Source organism: Rosa rugosa, chromosome 7 (genome assembly GCF_958449725.1).
Source record: "Rosa rugosa chromosome 7, drRosRugo1.1, whole genome shotgun sequence".
NCBI lineage: Eukaryota > Viridiplantae > Streptophyta > Magnoliopsida > Rosales > Rosaceae > Rosa > Rosa rugosa.
In genome coordinates this window covers 26,332,993-26,352,295 of record NC_084826.1, presented here as the reverse complement: position 1 = coordinate 26,352,295, position 19,303 = coordinate 26,332,993, and the positions used below count along the sequence as shown (strand labels likewise).

Sequence of the window (19,303 nt, the reverse complement as noted above, 5' to 3'; positions counted from 1 at the left end):
GATGAGGATGAGATTAATGATCCTAAGCTTAAGGAGTTTTTGCACGTGATGCAACCTAGGGCGAAGTCGAAATTGTGGTCGAAAGGAGAGAAGAAGAGAGAGTAGAGGAAGAAGGGGAATGAAGAGAGTTTGGCTACTGTGGACGTGGAGGTAGAGGAGGATGTGGAGAAGTATGATTCGGTTCGGGTCGGTCTTTCGGTCCCAAAAAATATTAAGCCCGACACCAACCCGATAAACTATAACTCGGGTCGAGCTTTGCACCGAACCGATATTTTCCAACACAAAACCAAACCAAATCGGGCTTTTTTGATCGGTTCGGGTCGGGTTCTCAGGTCCAGACGCCCAGGCCTATCAAAAAGTGATTCTTACAACCTAACATTAAAAAAATCTTCATGAAATCTTCATTTTAATGGTCTTCGTTAGAGCCCACCCATTATAGCCATACGTGTTTCCTTAAAAAAAACATGGCGTTTCTTCCACATCACTGAAGCACTACTCATTTCAAAAGCTATATCAATGAAATGACTAACATCTTCGTTTCAGCAAATAGTTAGAATTTAGCAATCTTCTACAGTTATAACCAGAATTTTCCGATTACAAGCTTGCAATAAGAAAATAAAAATGATGATAAGATATTAGAATTTAGCAATCTTCTACATTCATAACCAAAAGTTTCCGATTACAAGCTTGCAATAAGAAAATAAAAAAGATAATAAGATAACATCTCTGGATCTGTCGTAAACTCGTCATCTACATTTCATTAGAGCTGCAATGCACTAGGAGACTCTGATGCCAGTAAGCTCTACTTGGGCCACTGATTCATTAATGGCATCAATAACATCCATCTTTTGCCCACTCAAAGCTTCATCAATTGGGCTCTTCTCATAGCTGGAGGTAACCACCAAAGAATAAGAAAAGGTATATACATCTATATTTCTAAAAAAAGGGCTTTAGTTAACAGGTTAGAATGCTTACCTGTTTAGTACAGCTACATTAGCTCCCGCCAAGATCAATTTCTTAACCACCTGCAATGGCAAAGACATAAATAAAGAACTAAATTAAGTATAGTTGTATCCAGCAAACAAATTTATTACCTCGACATGTCCATTCAGGCAGGCCCAATGTAGGGGTGTATTCATCTCCGCATTTGAAGCATTAAGATCCTTACACAAAGTCCCACAAATTTATGATAAGGTAGCATTCATAATATATCAGAACTATGAGTTAAAAACCTTTCATTCTTTGAAAGAATTTGTAAGAACAGAGATAACATATTTAAAATTTAAGTATCAAGATACAAACAAAACAGAACAATCCTAATTTTTTTTTCTTTTTTGAAAGAACAATCCTAACCTTTAAAAGACTAGGATTTTTTTCTTTTTCTTTTCCTAACTGCTATATTGTTGACCAAAGAGAAAAATGTTCATCTGTATCAGTTAATTAAAAATTTCTTCATTTACACTTAACAAGAGAAAGAAAAAATTGGTTCATTTATAACATACAAGCTTACATTTGGAAGAAAAATTGTAGACCTTTCAATGTCATGACTCCTATAATTAATGAATGAGTCATCCACTGCATAGCTATTAATCATATAAACTTGTTGATAGGTCACGTTGAAGCTCTGGGCATCTTAGACGGAAAATGTACCGAAATGACAGAATATGGTTTTTTGTGACACCGGGAGTAGTACTTGAAGTCAAGTGTCACAAAATTTTGTAATTAACTCCGAGACATTTGACTTCACCCCACATAGATGATGGTCAGCCAGAATCATAACTACTTAAACAAACACAGCAAGATAACAAATATACGTTACAACCCATGACTTTTGGCAACAAGTACTTGAGTTAAAAAATTCATCATACGTTGTGTCCCATTGGGAGAATCACATCCTAATCGACCTTAGACAACATTAGATATCATTTGAACAGTCCAAAAATGCAATTGGGGAAGTTCAGGAAAAAAAAAATATCAGTTACGATAACAAAGTCTCAAACATAGATGTAGGACACACTAAGCTTCTCTGAGTAGCATTCTTCAAGCAAAAGCAATATGAGTTTACATTTTAAAATGGATTCTTAGCAATGAATCCTCAGTGCTCAGCTTTTGTATGAAAGAAATATATCCATCAAGAGTTGTCACAGTTTGTTGACCAAGTAACGCAATCAATTGACATCCTAAAATATGGAAGCAAAAATGTACTTCATGATGTATATTGAAGCGATTACATGTCATCCAACAAACAAACATGCCAAATAAACAGTTAACCCTTCAATAAAACTAATATCACCAGTTCAATAAATCAGAGACTATCGAATTAAAAGAACAAAATGTAAGGCGTACATCTTACCACTCCTCTACTGATAAGATACTCCACAATGTCAAGATGACCATTAGCAGAAGCCATGTGTAGTGCTGCAATCAGATGCCAACGTAACTAGGTCAAACATAGTTAAGCTTGTACAAAGGTCAACCATAAGTAAATAGTTCGTCATCACTTAGTATTTTAACGGGCAATGAACAAAAAATTCATATCACCATCTGAATTTTTAAATTCAACTCATAAATAGACTCACATGTAAAGAAGTATGTGTTCGTGTGTGCATAAATAACTAAATGTTTATGTTGTTTATATGCACACATATTGAAATGGACAAAGAAGCTGCTTGATGTAAACTCAACAGAAGACCATAGAAGAAAATTACAGTCAGATATAAGAATACCTAGCTAAAAGCATTAAAAAGTAGCAACAGACACTAAGGAGCCACAAACACTAACATCCGTTTGTACACATGTGCATGATTTCTAAACTGTATTCATAAGATCATCCCAGTTTAACCCAAAGTCACATGAAACAGAGTGGTTGAGCAAAATGAGATTATAACCTGTTCGGCCTTGGGAATCCTTAGAATCAAGAGAAACACCATCGGATACTAAGGACGTAATGACTTCCATGTCATCATATCTTGCAGCCTGGGGAAAAACAGAAAAAAAAAAGTCATGTCTCCTAACTAGAATTTTCCACAATGAAAGCATCCAAGTGGGTTAAAACTTAAAACAGAAAAGAGAGTTGGGTACCTGCAGCAAGGACTCAACTGGAGAATCCTCAAGTGCAGTTGCCTCTTGTCCCATTTTGGCGCTGGCACCCTGAAATAAACAACACAAATGAGTGAGAAAGAAGTAGCGACCTTTCAGCTCAAACTGTAAAAAGGCACAGTAACAGATACAAAAAAATGCGAAGATTATAACAGAAAGAAAGAAAAACCCAAAAAATTGAGATACAATCGCACACTTGCATTAGCTTGAAAAGCAAACTAAAACCCAGAAGCTGAAATTGAATTCGAGAGGAAAAACAAAAGCATTCAAAACTTGATACGAAGCAAGTAATTAAGAAATGGTCTTGCTCTTACTGCGGAGAGGGAGAGGAAGAGAAAGGAGGGTGGGTTTAGTTTGAGGTTGATCGATGGCTGGACGGACTCTGGACTCTGGACTCGGGAGGCTCTCGTTGTTTCGTTTCGAGGAAGACCAAGCTAGCTCTCTTTAGAGAATCAGACGGCTCCAATGTGATTACTAATTACCAGCTTTCCCTTTCCCCTTGTACAACCTGTTGACGCAATTTTTCTTTTCTTTTCTGATCAAAGGAATTTTTTTTTTTGAGGGGAAAGGAAGATATATTTCTGTGATCGAAAAGATCATACGACCGTACAAGGTCAAGCTAGGAGATCCGAAGATCACCCATTACATTCGTTGCTCAAGTAGTGCACTGACTGCACATTAAAATGACTACTAGCCTAGACTACTCCGCCTTGATCAATAAGAAGCTACAACACCAAACAACCAGTACATCCGCCTAAGACGTACATCAGTACTGACCCGTGGACACATTGTAACAACCTAAAGAAACAAGGTATACAGGGCCAAGGCCCACTGCACCCATCAGTAAAGATGGAGCTTTATTACACAAAATAAAAACAGACAAAAAAAAAAAAATTGGGCCCAAAGCAAGCCCAGACCCAAGAGCACTCAAACCCTAGCCCAACTCCAAGTTGCAGCAGCCACCACGCCTCCACCACGTTGATGAGACCCTAGCCACCGCCACGAGTAGACGTCGGACGACCATCCACCCCGCCATCAGCGCCAGCACGCCGACAAGAAGCACCACCTCCCCCAAACACCTCTTCCCCGCATGGTTCCAAAGCACCCATACCAGATCGGAAAACGCCGATCCAAAACGAGCCCGTTGAAACCCCACCTCACGCTGTCCTGCCAGTCGCCGCGGTCGATCAAGGGAAGAGAACGCCGAAACCACCAGTCTGCCACCGCTAGAGCCTCCCAACGATCAGAAGACGCAGACCCACCACAGGCTTGCAAGCTTGTCAAGGTCCAAGCCACACCGCCGCAGCACAGTCGGAGAACGACCATCAAAACATCCCCGCCCGGCCGCACACACCCTTTACCGACAAGGCTAATAGCCTAGTGCGGCACGGGAGCCGCCGGAGGAGAACCTCCAAACTTTCCGAAGAAAACCTAGCCGCCCTCTTAGGAATTAATTCATCGACTCCATGTTTTTTAAGAAAAAAGGAAATTATAAAACAAAATCTAAAATAGTCACGATTGATAAGTTATAATTCCAACATTGTTACAGTTCGATTCTCACTGGCATATGTAAGGGTGGGGTGAGCTAATGTTTTTATTTTTATTTTTATCTTTTTAAATAAAATAAAATAAAAAATAATCTAAGGTAGTCACAGTTTTTTTTCCGATAAAATCTAATGTGGTCACAGTTGAGTAAATCAAAATAAAAGGCCGAGGAGGCCTCACTAGGAACTCTACCAAACCAAATCTTCGAAATAGGAAGTTTATGGCCCATAGTTACAGTATCTGCCAAGAAATTAGCCTCGCGGAGAATGTACGAAAATGTGATGGATCCAAAATGAGCAGCAATACTTTGAACATCATGAATCAAGGATTTGAGCCTCCAAGGAACATCACAAGCATTATTAACGCAATTGATAACAAGGGAGGAATCACCTTCAACCAAGACATTGGGATGGTTGAATCTTTTGGCAGCCAGAAGAACATCTTTAAGCACTGAGCATTCAGCAATGGGAACACTAGCAGACTTCAAGCTGCGAGCTCCATCCGGCAATTAGAGGGGAACTACTGTGAATTCGTATGACAAAGCCTGAAGCAGCTTGACCATTAGATGAAACCGAGCCATCAAAGTTAAGCTTGACATGGTCGAAGGGAGGAGCCTTCCATTTAAAAACTTCAGAGCGGCAACATCGGTTTTTAGAATGCCTATAGTTAAGATCTCTATAGGAAGAGCCAGTTGAAGCAGCAACACTGAGCACATAAGGAGTGAAGTTCGCATATCGAAAAATGTGTTTCGAGCTTTCCAGATTTGTCAACACGTGAGGATACAGTCTTCTATGGTAGCAGGGGCTTCATTTTGGAAAATAAAATTCAACTAACCCAAAGCACGAAGCAGAAGAAGGAGGAGGAAGATTTCTTGCCAAGTTTCAGACATTACAAACAACAGGACAAGAATGGAAGAGAGGATTAGTATCTTCCACCCCTGAGTCACACAGAACACACGAATCATCCAAACCATTAATAAATCGAGCTCAGCGAGCTCTTGTTTTCAATCTACTCTTAACTAAAAATTCTTGTCCGATTTCAACACAACCGAGATTAACATTGCAACATGAAGTCGTTAAATATTCAGCTAAAAAGCTGAGGAGGAAGAGGGAAAGAATAGAATTAGAGAAAGAAGAGATGTGTGACCAAGGTTGGATATGAGATTTTGAAACCTGAGGCGAAAACTAAAAAGCAAATGCAGTTCGTCAATTCCGTCGGTGACCAATGTTGAAATTTGTTAAAAACCTTATATTTTATACAATTAATTATTTTATCAAAATATTCTAGCTAGTAAATAAAATTAGACATTAATTCACCTCATCTTGAGGTCGAGAGAGTTACAAAGTTAACAACTGGTCTATTGCTCACAATCTTTCATCTATAAATGAGAGATTTATAACACTAGACTAAATGGTACTAGCCTACTAGGCATGAAAAAAAATTTCTAAATAAAGTTATGAAAATTCTGAATTTCTCACTTCTTTTTTTTTTTTTTGAGCCAGCTCTAGGTTTGCTTCTACTTAGTTTGAAAAAACGGAAGACTTGGGAGGGAAGGAGATGGAAATGGCGGCTCGGCGCGTGAGGGCTTTCAAGCGCTGGATGAAGCGGGAAGGCATCCAATGCAGCGACGCTCTCGACTTGACCGTCTCCGCCACCCAAGGCCTCTCCGTCACTGCCCTCGCCGACCTCCACGTCGGCGACGCCGTCGCCAGAATCCCCAAGGCCACGTGCCTCACCGTCATCACCACCGCCGCACGCGACATGATCGACGCCGCCGGCCTCGACGGCAGCCTGGGCCTGGCGGTGGCGATCATGCACGAGAGGAGCCTGGGGGAGCAGTCCCACTGGGCCCCGTACCTGGCGGTGTTGCCGGAGCAAGAGCCCATTCCGTTGGTCTGGACGGCGGAGGAGCTGCTGAGAGGGACGGAGCTGCACGACACGGTGAAGGAGGACAGAGGAGTGATGTTGGAGGACTGGAAAGAGAGCATTGAGCCATTGCAGGATCAAATTGGGTCGACCCAATTTGAGAGCTTTTTCGGGTTTGAGGAGTACCTGGCAGCAAGAACGCTGGTTGCTTCTAGGTCTTTTCAGATTGATGATCACTACCACGGAGTCGGAATGGTTCCTCTGGCTGACATGTAAGACTGTAGTTGCTTAATTTCGAATATGATGAATGATGATGTTTAGTTATTGGGATTGATTCATTGATTGATTGATTGGTTCAGCTTTAATCACAAAACGGCAGCTGAGGATGTGCACTTGAACACCTCTGCATCTACTGAAAACAGTGAATCCGACACTACTGAAAATAGTGGTAGCGAAGAAGGCAATGAGTCTGCTAATGAATCTACTACTAGTACAACTTCCAGTGTTGGTGCTAGTACTAATGATGATGTAGCTTCTAGTGCTACTGATGATGATGGGGATGACGATGATTTGGAGATGGTTATGGTCAAAGATGTCAAAGTTGGAGCTGAGGTTAGTCACTAGCACTTTGAATTGAATTGAATGCCTTTCTATATGAATGGACATTGGACATTGCCTCTCTCTCGAGCAAAATGCAATATAAAAATTCAATTTATCATTGCTATGGCAAGAGGTATGACTATGAGAAATGCATGATATGTGCCCACTTAGATTTTCCTTGTGCACTGTATTCGTGTAATGCAGTATATAACATTAAACTACTTGGAACTAATGACGTGTGAAATCCATAGTCCAGACACAACTCACAGCTGAAGCCTGATGTGAAATGCTGCTTCTATGAAACTATTTGTATTAACCCTTGTCTTCTCTTCCAGGTCTTCAATACATATGGCTTATTGGGAAATGCTGCACTTCTACATAGATATGGATTTACAGAGCCTGATAATCCATTTGACATTGTGAATATCGACTTGGAACTTGTACTTCAGTGGAGTGCATCTTTGTTTTCTGGCCAGCATCGTAGAGCGAGGCTATCTTTGTGGAGAAGATTAGGATACTCCGGATGTGCCAGCCACAACTCGGAATATTTTGAGATTTCGTTTAATGGGGAACCCCCAAATGAGCTGCTGCTTTTGTTGTACATAATGTTGTTACAACAGGATGCATATGATAAGATTGATCTGGCTCTAGCAACCACAGGAAATTCCAATGGGCATATGGACGGCATTTTATCAGATAAAACTGAAAAATTGTCTGACATAACTGCTGAGTTCAGTGAAGCCGTGTTGTTGACAAATACTATTTGTAATGCTCTCTTGTCCCTTGCAGATATGCGGGAGAGCTTGTATGGTAAAAATTCAATACAAGACGACATTGAAGCACTGAAGAGGTGTTGTAGTATAAAAGAGAAAAAGTTGTACCATTCGTTGATGCTTCGTATCAGTGAGAGGAGAATCATTCAGAAATTCAGAACATTTGCCACTTCCGGTTCCCAAGTTACAACTGGTGAACAAGCCTCTCCGAGAAAGAAGTTGAAACGAAAATGAAAGACAGGACACTTATTGGAGTATTATCCATGTCATTTCTTCTTTGCATTGCCTGTTTTAGGCATTTTCTTGGTGCAATTTCCTCTCCAAGTCAAAGTGTGGAATACACAATGCTGCTGTGCTGCTATTAAAGTGACATTTTGGTAACACTATTATGAAGTGAATAGTGGAATGTTGGCATTGTGTGCTCTTAAACCTGATAATTGCAATTTTTTTCCTTTCAAAAGATTCACTATTTAGCATTTTTTTATATGCTCTAACTGGGAGGCAATTGCGGGATAAGCTTTTAAGGAAAAGGATATTCGTAATTGAAGTACACATTCTTTATTCCAACTCAGCTTATGAGTGTCAAAAGTTTCTATAGATCGTTGCTGGATCTTTTCTAACTGACTTCTGCAGCAAATGAGTTCTTTATGTCCAGAAGGGTTTAGGAGCAGTGCCTGCCTTCTCAGATGGTCCATCCAGGGTGTGGGAATACTTATTGCTCCTTTTGCATTTACCTGCTACCAGTAGAAAAGAGAACAGCTGGAAGAGTGGTGTAGGAGGAACTGAGGATAGAACTTAACTCTATGCTTGCACCCTCTGAGAATGGAAACCTCAAACTGTAATGGAGACCTTCAAGGCAAGAGCATCCATATATCTTATTTTGTTCTTTTCAAATGTGTACAAAACAATGCCTATACACGAAAGGAGACGTACAGGAAAATTCTTGGTACAATAATGGCTGTGCATCGGAATGAATTTTTCCAGTTCTATTCTACATGGCAGGTCTTAAAGAGTTACAAAGATCTTTATACATCCACGAAGATTGCCCCATCAACAAACAACAGACACGAGGGGTTAAGTAATTCCTGAGATTATCATCCAGTTCATGTTGCATGCATAACTATTGACTTTCTTCAAACAAAATCTCGCCCATTCGCACTCCTCCATAAGTTCGAGATAGCATTAAACAGATCAAGGGACATATTGCACCATCAAAATTTTGTTGAATTTATCAACGCACTTGATCTAGTTGTTGTGAGGCTTGATATTAGGGAAGATCCCCAGAATGTGCTCTGGCATGAAGTCATGCCGTGTCAGAATTCCGACGATTGGAGATCTCTGCCATGGGCAAACAAAGACAACAGAAACAATTTCAGATGTGTGCTTGCAGAGTTTGATAAGCACCGGAACTCTTACTGAACTATAGAAACAAATTAAAAATGGATTTGGAGACAAATAAGGAAATTGAGGAGGAACTTACCCCTTGGCTCTTTGGTACCAAACATAAGTGCCTGAGACCAAGTTGTCGAAACAGAATAGCGGCTTTGGCTAGTGACATTGTCTCAACAACTGTGTATGGGGATGCATTTGTAATAGGATGGAGGTCAACATACATTTCCATCTCTTCCTCTTCAATATCAAGATCTTCCACTTTGAGTCCCTTTCCTGATCCCGCCTTGGCAAAATCAAATGCATCAAATCTGCGTAAGATCTCTTCTCCACAAACAATCCTTTCCCTTGAAAAGATCTTACCGTTGAGCAAAGTAAGCAAATGGGACCTTAAAACAAGACCACACAACTCGGGAGTGTCCGAAAAAGGTGGTTCATCAATCACTGGGAATCCATTATGCCCTGTGGTCCTCAAAGCATGCAGTATACAGCCTACCTTCTCAACACCAGAAAAGGTAACCAATGGACCTGAAACAACATCACTTGCGACCAAATGCTTCATGTAAGGTTCTGCATGAGCCTCCAAATAAGGCAATCCCTTTATCTTAACTATCTGGTCATAAATTCCCTTGTTAAAGTTATCAGCCACAGTTTTTGAAATAAGCAGGACCAACATCACCAGGGGAAGCAACAGTAAGTCATTGGTAAGTTCAAGCAATATGACGCATAGGGAAACTGTCATCCGCATAGTGCCACCAAGGAACGAGGCAGCTCCAAGTAGGGCAAAGAGGCCTGTGTCGAGACTAGATATTGATTCAAACAACCTCCCAACAAGACGACCATAGCAAGCTCCGGCTAGTATGACAGGGATGAAAAGTCCAGAAGGAATAGCAATGCCATATGTAATAATTCCAAGGATGTAAACAGCAGCAAAGAAGATGAAAAGAGAGTATATGTGGAATTCTTTTGTTGTATCGGTGCTAAATAGATTACGAATAGCATCGTCGTTAGTGTTCAGAAAGAGGGAGGCCATGTCATTGTAATAGCCTGATGGGCAGTTGAAGCTTATATAGTTGCCAGTTTTCCCAACAGTAGGACAAGTGACAGTCAGATCAGTAGGGCATGCGATGCACCTTGCAAACCATGGCAAGCCAAAAGCAGCGGATGACGTCAATAGGGAAATGGTGATAACAAGTAAGATCTTCGGAGCAGCACCTTTTCTGCAGATTAAGGAAAAGCAGAGAAGTTTAACAGAAATGGGAAAACAATAAATGTTATTGTGTCAGCAACAAATATGGTAGTGTATCATTATCGCAGTAAACGTCCCAGATGTCAGAACTGAGCTGTGAGAACTTACTCATGAATGATGCTATAGGTTCGAATGACCTTGTCAACACAATAGTTATATATACTTCCAAAAATTCCTCCAAAAACACCGAGGAGTAATACTGCTAGTATATCGGGGGCACTATATGTTGCGTCAGCTGCACTGACGTCGTACATAATCAGACCGCCTTCCCCAAATAGGCCACAGTTTCCTGTAGCACAATACTGTACGAAAGCTCTCAGTACAATTGCAACTACTGCTGTCGTGAAAAAGGTTCTCCAAAGAAGAGCACTCCGCCACCTGAAGTATGTCAGTAAAGAGAACACACAACTCAAAACCCCGATTGTTGCTATATTGCAGATATATTCACCCAATGCTAATATTTTCCACAATTATAATACCCAGAATAACAAAAAAATGATCTCTGCTATTTCATTTTTTCAACCCTTCACCTCTCTTTGTACCATATTGTGTTCAGAATAACCATCACTTCTACCACTTATGTAAGATATACCATCCTGAGAAGCCAATTCAGTAGAGTCTAAATTTCGAGCAGGCTTGCAAAATTTAAGAAATCATAGAAAACAAAAGGCAAATGTGATGTGAACAAAGAATCGTAATTGAAGCATGGAAAACAATGTAAACTACACTTGCTGAGTTTTATTATGAAATTTTAGGGGAGTTGACTAGTTTTTACGTGCCTACTCATTGCAATTGCAAATTCTACCCCATTTTTCTTTCACCATTGTTATAGTTCATTCCTAAGCATCTCCACTCTTCTCTTTTTCTGCTGTTTTCCATTTCTTTATTCCCCGAGTATTCTTATGAGAGTGAGAGTACCATGAAGCTGCTTCTTCAAGGGCAAAGAGAACACCGCCAACCGGAGCACGAAAGGCAGCAGCCACACCAGCTGCAGCACCACATGTGATCAAGTCTCGTCGGTCACGATCATTTTTGAAGTATCTTAGCCACGACCAGGTCAAATGATACTTGCGAGAACCCCCCTGCCCAAGCAAAGAGGCTATGCATGCACCTGTATGTACCATGGGGCCTTCTTTACCAACTACAAATCCGGCAGAAACACAAAGAATGGAACCAAAAATCTGCAACAATCCAGAATGATAAATATCAGACAGAAATGTAAAGAACTTTGCTTCATGTTTATCAAAGAAAAGTCAGTCAAGTATATTGAGAACTTGGAGTATCTCTAACATAAACTAAAGAGAGGATAATTCAGCTCTGTAAAAGTATATATCAAGAGAGCAGTTATTCAGAAGGACAAATGTTGCAATAATGTTCATCTCATTTTCCTGTAGGCAAATGTGTCTACATGTTTGCACACAGATAAAAGGAGTGAGAGGGGAGAAAAATGAAATCAACATATGTATACCTTGACAAAAAGAGTGCTTGGAGCCAGTATTGAATATGCATCTATTCCATTTAAATAAGCTTTGACCTCCGGAATACCAGAACCTGCTGCTGCAGGAGCAATGAAAGCACAAAGAGCCGCAGCAGCTGTTGCTAAACCTACGTTCATGGAAGCAAGTACTGCAAAAGCCTTGTAATATCTGCACTGAAACCAAATTTAACATCACATTCATATTGATATAACTATCGGAAGATTGTATAAAAAGGATGAACAGGTTATAGGTTAATATATTAATAGATTCAGGTGGTAGACAACTAGAAAGAAGGCTTACTGTGCCTTTGCCATGAAACTGCTAGTCAACAGCAGCTTGTATCCAGCAATATTCTCGACTGCAATGTTGTTGAAGAAGCCAACTAGGCCAGTCACAAGCCCAATGACAAGTGCAAATGCCCACTTTAGCACCACATACCGCAGAATTCGACTCTTCTTTGCTGACCTCCAGTCCTGCTTAAATAGATCGTTTTCGAAAATCCTGCAATGTGCTTAAACAACTTAGTTAAAACTCAACGTTCTGAGAAGAATGTCCTCCCACAAAGTTCTCAAGTGCCCAAAGGGATACACATCAAATATCAGCCCAAAATCAATGTTACTCAATATCAGGTGGGAAACGAAGACCTTACAGAAACACAACTTCAAATATTGTTTGCACAAAGCTAAAAACATCAAAGATGAAATTGTGCCAAAGTCAGCAACATATCTAAGATCCAATCACAAAATACTACTCAAACCAAATATTGACTTTGGGAGCAAGCTTAGATCGAAGACAACTCTCGATCAAGAGGAACAAAGATCATGTAACAAATCAATGAAATAGTTCCAAACCAAACTTGAAATGTGAAGTGCTTACTCATAGTCAAGGCTCTCAATGGGGCAGACATTGGCACCAACGATGGCAATCTGAGATGTTGTGTTGGTCCTTTTCCTCAGAAGCGGTTCTCTGTAGCTGCATGTCCTGTCGTTCTCATTATTCTCAGTCTCCTTCTCCAACAAATCAAAATTCTCAAGGTCACTACCAACCCCAACAAGGAATTGGCTGCTGCTATTCCTTTCTGGATCCATCAATCAATTACCTCCTGCAATTAACCATTCAAGATAATCACTTTGATGCTCACTTGATTCAAGAAATGAAAATGAAACCCACCCAGATAGATAACTAACATGATTGAAAAAATAAAACCCACCCCACCCAGATAGATAAACTAACTTGATTGAAAAAATGAAACCCACCCAGAAAAAATTGAAAGGGTACACAACTACAGATTCAACGAGTGCCAGCGAGTCATTATTATTATTTGCCCTGAAAATTCAACCTTGGACTTTTATGAGATTAGATGAAGAATCAAGATAACCCTGTTTCTGTCCGATATATGTAACTGTCAGCAGCTGGCCAATAATTATTCGTGATGGCTATAGCACAGTATTTGTCCATTAGTTGAGTATAGGGTCTTCTCTCTTCAAAGAGAATAGAGACGGCGGGAGTTTTTATCTTTTTGTACATCAAGGCTGAATAATCGGATCACGTTGGGTTTTCACAGATATTCTTAACAGTTTACAGACAAAAAGTTTTTTTTTTTTTTAAATAAAAATTTGATTAACTGATATTATCGGTTCGGTTTCAACTAGTTTAGAGTGCGCTGGATTGTATGTCTAAAGGATACATTTTATCCACACATTGTTATGCTCTTTGTTATACTCATAAATTTCCAACTCAAAATCCTAAGAATACTATAAGCCGTTTAACAAAAGCCTTGGATCACACTTTGGAGAAAATCTGAATTGAAACTATTCTAAAATGGGTATGTGGGTGTTTTGGAACTTGGGGTGAACGAAAAATGATATAAAATGCTTATTTGAAATTAAAGGTAAATAGTAATTCAAACAAGTCTAAATATAATTCTTATCCCAAACTTAGTGATTGGGCTAATAGGTTACCAGTATTAGCGTTGGTCTGACATATACAAAACACAAATTGATCGATCACTGACTACATGGTCAACTATTTGTATACATACTGAACAACCAAATATCCAAGAAAACCATTCCATCATGGTGAATATAAAGCAAGGAAGAGAAAGCATGCATGGTAATTCATTAAACCTCATATCAAGACAAAGCAGCACTTGGAAAAATTTGATTTGAAGGTTCTGATATAATGGAAAAGAGAAGTTCTTTCTTTTCTACAGGGGTATTTAGAAATATGGTAGAGAATTTTGAGGAGAGTTTGGGTAGTTTTGGGGTGTGTATATAGAATTATGGTATACTGAAAAATTAATTGAGTAGTGTATTAAGAATGAGATGTGTATCAAGTATTTTAGGATGTGTGGATAAAATTTCTCTATTTATGGTGGTTCTATTCAGATCTCTAAAATTAATATTTGAATCTCCTACAATATTTGTTACCATTAAATGTCCCTTACTCCATCATTCCTGCCTTTCTAAAACGAGAGTGAAAAAAACATGAGATGTATCCTGACGCAGAGGCAAGAGGAAAAATGTAGCGTCGAGCATCAAGGATGCCATTATGAAGAAATCAATTGTTAATTTTAATCTAATGTAGCAAACAACTCGATGATTCATCTATTTATCAAACACAAGTTAGTCAACCATCTGTAATTAAATTTGAAAGAAGTCAAACCTTGATCGATGCTTTTAAGATCACAAACGTGAACTAGATCAAAACCCCAAATCGCTTTTGAGATCACAAACGTGAACTAGATCAAAACCCCAAATGGCAATGAAACGTGCTTCATCCCTCAAGTCTTCAATCACAAACCATAAGACAAAGAACTTCTCATTATCCAAAAAAAAAAACCATAAGACAGAGAAAGAGTTGCTTGTTTGAAATTGATAGCAAACCACGTTCCCTATTCCAATTTACTTTGTTTATAGCGACAGCTGTGCATCTATTCTTCTCAACACCCAATCTCTAACTTCTTTCTTTGATAAATCTCTTGTACTTTATTTTGATAGAATATGGGAAAGGAATGCAGTTAAGCCTCTCAACCCCACCAATGCATTTCTGATTTCTCAAACTTGATTTAAATTGATTTGATAGAGAAAATAGATAGAGGAACTGGGGTCTCTGGGGAGGGGACGAGACCAAACTAGAAACTTTTTTCTTTTAGTTTGCAAGAGGGCCAAATAGGATTGTGATATAAAGGGAGGTCCATATGATAATATGGGAGTTTAAATAGAGCCACAATTTTATCTATTCCATTAAAATTTTAGATGTATTCTAAAAAAGACCCTGATATTCTCTCTTTCAATCATGTCGCAGGCCGCGGTTTACACTCATCTTCTCCAATTTTTTACACCTATCAGAGTTATTTTCCAATTTCCAACAACCCTGAGTTTGGGTTTGGTTTTTGTTGGTTTATCTTAAGAAATTACACCGCAAGCATCAGTTTTCATAACCAACCGGTCAGTTGGGTTTAGTTTTAGTAAAAAATTTAGTGGTTCAATTCAAAAGGGTTGTTCTGAAAAGTAACTTCTTTTAGTTTTGTCGACCAAGTACCCCTGTATTTTAAGGTAATATCAAGTACTTTTGAGAAATTTTATTAATATTCTTATCTTGTAGATACAACATAAAAATTTACAGAAACAAAAATATTACATTGAATGTAGGTAATTGTAAAGATTAAAAATTTCTAGATAATGTCATGGGTACTATCAATCTTTAGACATTTTCCCTCATGTTACATCGCATAATTTTGTGTGAGTAATGTTCACAAGGTCACCAAATGATCAAGCATTCTATAGTCACCTACTTTTATATTTAATTTCAAGTGTTTTAATCTCAACCATTAATATAAAAATCTAATAGTAAGTGACCACAAAATTTTGGCCAGTCGATGACTGTGTGAACATGACTATGAGTATATGCCTGCATGTAATTCAAGACCTAAGGTCTTACATTTTAGTTGGTTGGCCTAATTGCATTTTATTGGCCTTCTCTCTCAATGAGAATTGGACACTCTTTAATCAATTACACTATTGCATGGGTAATTGCTTTAATAGATAGGGTTCTCAATTTTGTGTAGGCTTAATGACCAATTAGCTACCCTAAAGTTTTCCTTATTGCCATTTGCTACTCTAAGTTGCTATCTTCTCCTTGCTAAAACCTTGTTATAAGCGTCTACATGGGGAGGCATTTGTATTCAAGGACTTCACGATTTGTTCCGTCTTGTATAAGTTATGTTTCTTGTTTCATCCTCTTTTGTTTTTTTAGTTATAAGAGAAAGTCTTGCGTAGGGCGTGTGTAAAGTACATGTGGTAGGGCTGCCCAATCAGGTTCTTAGTAATGGGTATTTTGGATATTTCACTTTAAAAAGCAGAGGCATTTTCAGTATACATATAAAATTTGGTGAGTTTTGATTGGGCAGCCGCAGGACCATGTGGTGCAGCTGCCGTATGTAAGAATTTTTCTAGTTATAAACCCCTAAGAGCTAAGACCCAGAGTCAAGAAGCCTAGTGCGAACTAGTTAGTCTATACTCTTAGCTAGCCATGATCTTGATAAAATTCAAAATAGAGCCACCTACTGAACGTGAACTTCAAAGAAAGGATTTCTCTATGATTATTATTGAAGCAACAGTATGCATGTGAGCATTCATATAAGGGAGAGGATCCTCTCCTAAGCTCTTTATCTAGCTGAGCTACCTAAGCTTTTTACCACAAACTGACACGTGTATGTACACACATCTAATGGTTCATATTGACTCCCACACTATCTATACTGTTTTTTCAATCCCTGCGGCTGGAAAAGTCTAGCCTCTCTCTCTCTCTCTCTCTCTCATCTTTTCTCTAGAACTCCTTCCAGCTACTTCTACTTGGATTCCTCCTTCTCTTCACAAACTTCACCATCTACATAGCTCTGTTCAGCCACAATTGGCAGCAAATTTTTCTTGTGTTTCGGTAGAATTTGAAGCTTCTTGGCAGAAAAGAGAGAGAACTATGATCATATTTGCTATTGATTCGATTTGATTTGTTTATTCCATGATCAGAATTGCTACTCAAAGCCTCTCTCAAAGAAAATTTCATGTTCACTCGACATCAACACAAGGGTACATAGATTGAAATTCATTTTGCAAAGAAGGACAGATAAGAAAGAGAACTATCAATTTAGCAAGGCGATCTAGAGCTGAGGGGTTGAAAAAGCCTGGACTTGAACTTAAAGAAGACGAAGGAGCGGTACTTTTTTTGAAAGCATATACAAAATTTTCAATGCCACCACGAAGAACCTCCCCCAGATTTTCTCCACTGTTTACAATCTCTTTGGGATTACAATAATTTAAGTAGTAGTACTCATATGGTGTTTTGTCAAGAAACTAAGCAATTTAAATTGCCCAATCAGCCCACCACATAGATAAAATTCCATAGACTGTGTTTTGGGTTTCCACAGTTCAATCATCTCCCTGTTTCAGAAAGTGAGTTTCTTCAACTGCAACAGCTATAACAATTAAAGAGGACGAACGGCAGGAGATCCGCCGACCCATCTTCGTCTTCTTCTTGTGGTTCAATTTCAGATGAGAGATAGAGGTGTGTACTGAGATAAAACTCAAATGAGTATCAGCTTTTTTATTTCCATTTCTTCATTGATCAACTGACGAAGGAGCACCTGACCAAAAAAAAGACTGACGAAGGAGCAGTACTTAGTCAGAGGAAGGATTGAAGGATTGGAAATATAAAACATTAGAACCATTAGATGCATCTTATAGTGTGGGAGTCAATATGAACCATTAGATGTATGTATATACACGTGTCAGTTTGTGGTAGAAAGCTTAGGAAGCTCAGCTAGATAAGGAGCTTAGGAGAGGACCCTTTCCCTTCATGTAACCCCAAAAAACGAGAATCCCAAGTTGCATTGCAAGCACTATGCATTATAATAATATTGGGTTGCCGACTTATGAGTGTCCTAGAATCATAGTCGACATTACTCCATTGTCATTTTTCTGTTGTAGTGCTCTGACTGCTCCCTATCTTCCTTGGTCATGTGATTCCACTATTCCAGTGCATTCACCGAATAATGGATGGTCCATCATACCTTTCATGATAAAAATAAGGGGGGGTGAAATTTGCACATCCCCTTTTACATTCTACACACCCTTCACCTTTTTTTTAGTATTTCTTATCATTCACTATATTTATCTTCCAAAACTACCATTCTCTCTCTCTCTCTCTCCCCCTCCGATCCGAGTCTCAGACTCTCTCTCTCCAATTTGGGGCTTGAGAAAAGGGAGAGATGCCTCACCGCCCAAACTACCCTTTTCTCTCTCTCCGCCCGACGCCAAGCCTCTAATCGACGACTTCTCCCTCACCCGCAACGTCGGCGACCGATGCCTCCTCGCTGGATCCAACGGCGCCGGCAAAACCATGATCCTCAGGATTCTCGGAGGCAAGCACATGGTCGACCCCAGCATGGTCCGGGTTCTGGGTCGCTCGGCTTTCCACGACACCGCTCTCACCGGCTTCGGCGACCTGTCGTACCTAGGCGGAGAGTGGCGGCGTGACGTGGCGTTTGCTGGTTTCGACGTTCCGATACAGATGAATGTTCCGGCTGATAAATTGATCAATAGGGTAGCTGGGATTGACCCACAAAGGAGAGCTGAGCTGATCAAGGTGTTGGATATTGATCTTTCATGGAGGTTGCATATTCATCTCGGTTATGTAATTTTCGTTTTTGGACATTGATGAAATGTGTGTGAATGAATTTAGGTGCTTCTGCTTGATGAGATCACGGTGGACCTTGATGTGCTAGCGAGGGCGGACCTGCTCCAGTTCTTGAGGAAGGAATGTGAGGAGCGAGGTGCTATGATCGTTTCTCAAGCCCCAAATTGGAGAGAGTCTGAGACTCGGATCGGAGGGGGAGAGAGAGAGAAGGGTAGTTTTGGAAGATAAATATAGTGAATGATAAGAAATATTAAAAAAAGGTGAAGGGTGTGTAGAATGTAAAAGGGGGTGTGCAAATTTCACCCCCCTAAAAATTATTTACAATGATATCATGGTAAGATAAAAAAATACATAATATAAAAAAATTAAGAAGTGGGCGACAAGGAAATTTTCATATTTTTCTCTCCTTCACCAATAACACGTATATCGCACACGGGTATGAAGTTAGTAATAATAATAGAGGCCAAACATGTATTGTCACATGCTTCTTTATATAATTGTGGAGGTCTGTTTTTTTTTTGTAAACATATATGGAGATCTTCTCTGTTTACTTCCTTTTAGGTCCGACCGAACGCTCCTTACAAATTTGCAGGATAACTTTTCTTTTG

General features: G+C 39.4%; 4 protein-coding genes across 7 annotated transcripts; 2 read left to right on the top strand and 2 right to left on the bottom strand.

Annotated features, from left to right (window-relative positions):
* Positions 1-608: 608 nt before the first annotated feature.
* On the bottom strand, positions 609-3,612 carry LOC133721290 (uncharacterized). The gene is made up of 7 exons (XM_062147863.1): positions 3,414-3,612; positions 3,082-3,150; positions 2,889-2,976; positions 2,354-2,418; positions 1,095-1,163; positions 976-1,025; positions 609-888 (listed from the first exon to the last, which is right to left on the bottom strand). Exons 2-7 carry the CDS (start codon positions 3,133-3,135, stop codon positions 777-779), a joined length of 438 nt encoding a protein of 145 aa, XP_062003847.1. The 5' UTR covers positions 3,136-3,150; positions 3,414-3,612; the 3' UTR covers positions 609-776.
* Positions 3,613-6,126: 2,514 nt separating this feature from the next.
* On the top strand, positions 6,127-8,347 carry LOC133719820 (ribosomal lysine N-methyltransferase 3). Its single transcript, XM_062145999.1, has 3 exons — positions 6,127-6,782; positions 6,870-7,122; positions 7,446-8,347. Exons 1-3 carry the CDS (start codon positions 6,202-6,204, stop codon positions 8,115-8,117), a joined length of 1,506 nt encoding a protein of 501 aa, XP_062001983.1. The 5' UTR covers positions 6,127-6,201; the 3' UTR covers positions 8,118-8,347.
* Positions 8,348-8,727: 380 nt separating this feature from the next.
* LOC133719819 (chloride channel protein CLC-c) lies at positions 8,728-13,413 on the bottom strand. Of its 4 annotated transcripts, none has more exons than XM_062145995.1 (8): positions 13,256-13,413; positions 12,876-13,101; positions 12,300-12,500; positions 11,990-12,167; positions 11,440-11,702; positions 10,630-10,899; positions 9,364-10,492; positions 8,728-9,221 (listed from the first exon to the last, which is right to left on the bottom strand). In XM_062145995.1, exons 2-8 carry the CDS (start codon positions 13,085-13,087, stop codon positions 9,129-9,131), a joined length of 2,346 nt encoding a protein of 781 aa, XP_062001979.1. In that variant the 5' UTR covers positions 13,088-13,101; positions 13,256-13,413; the 3' UTR covers positions 8,728-9,128. The 4 variants fall into 4 exon arrangements, with proteins under 4 accessions (XP_062001979.1, XP_062001980.1, XP_062001981.1 ...); XM_062145996.1 differs by having other exon boundaries at positions 13,233-13,342; XM_062145997.1 differs by lacking the exon at positions 13,256-13,413 and adding an exon at positions 13,187-13,243.
* Positions 13,414-18,241: 4,828 nt separating this feature from the next.
* LOC133721267 (ABC transporter I family member 20-like) lies at positions 18,242-19,269 on the top strand. The gene is made up of 2 exons (XM_062147834.1): positions 18,242-18,644; positions 18,741-19,269. Exons 1-2 carry the CDS (start codon positions 18,399-18,401, stop codon positions 18,921-18,923), a joined length of 429 nt encoding a protein of 142 aa, XP_062003818.1. The 5' UTR covers positions 18,242-18,398; the 3' UTR covers positions 18,924-19,269.
* The last annotated feature ends 34 nt before the right edge of the window (positions 19,270-19,303 follow it).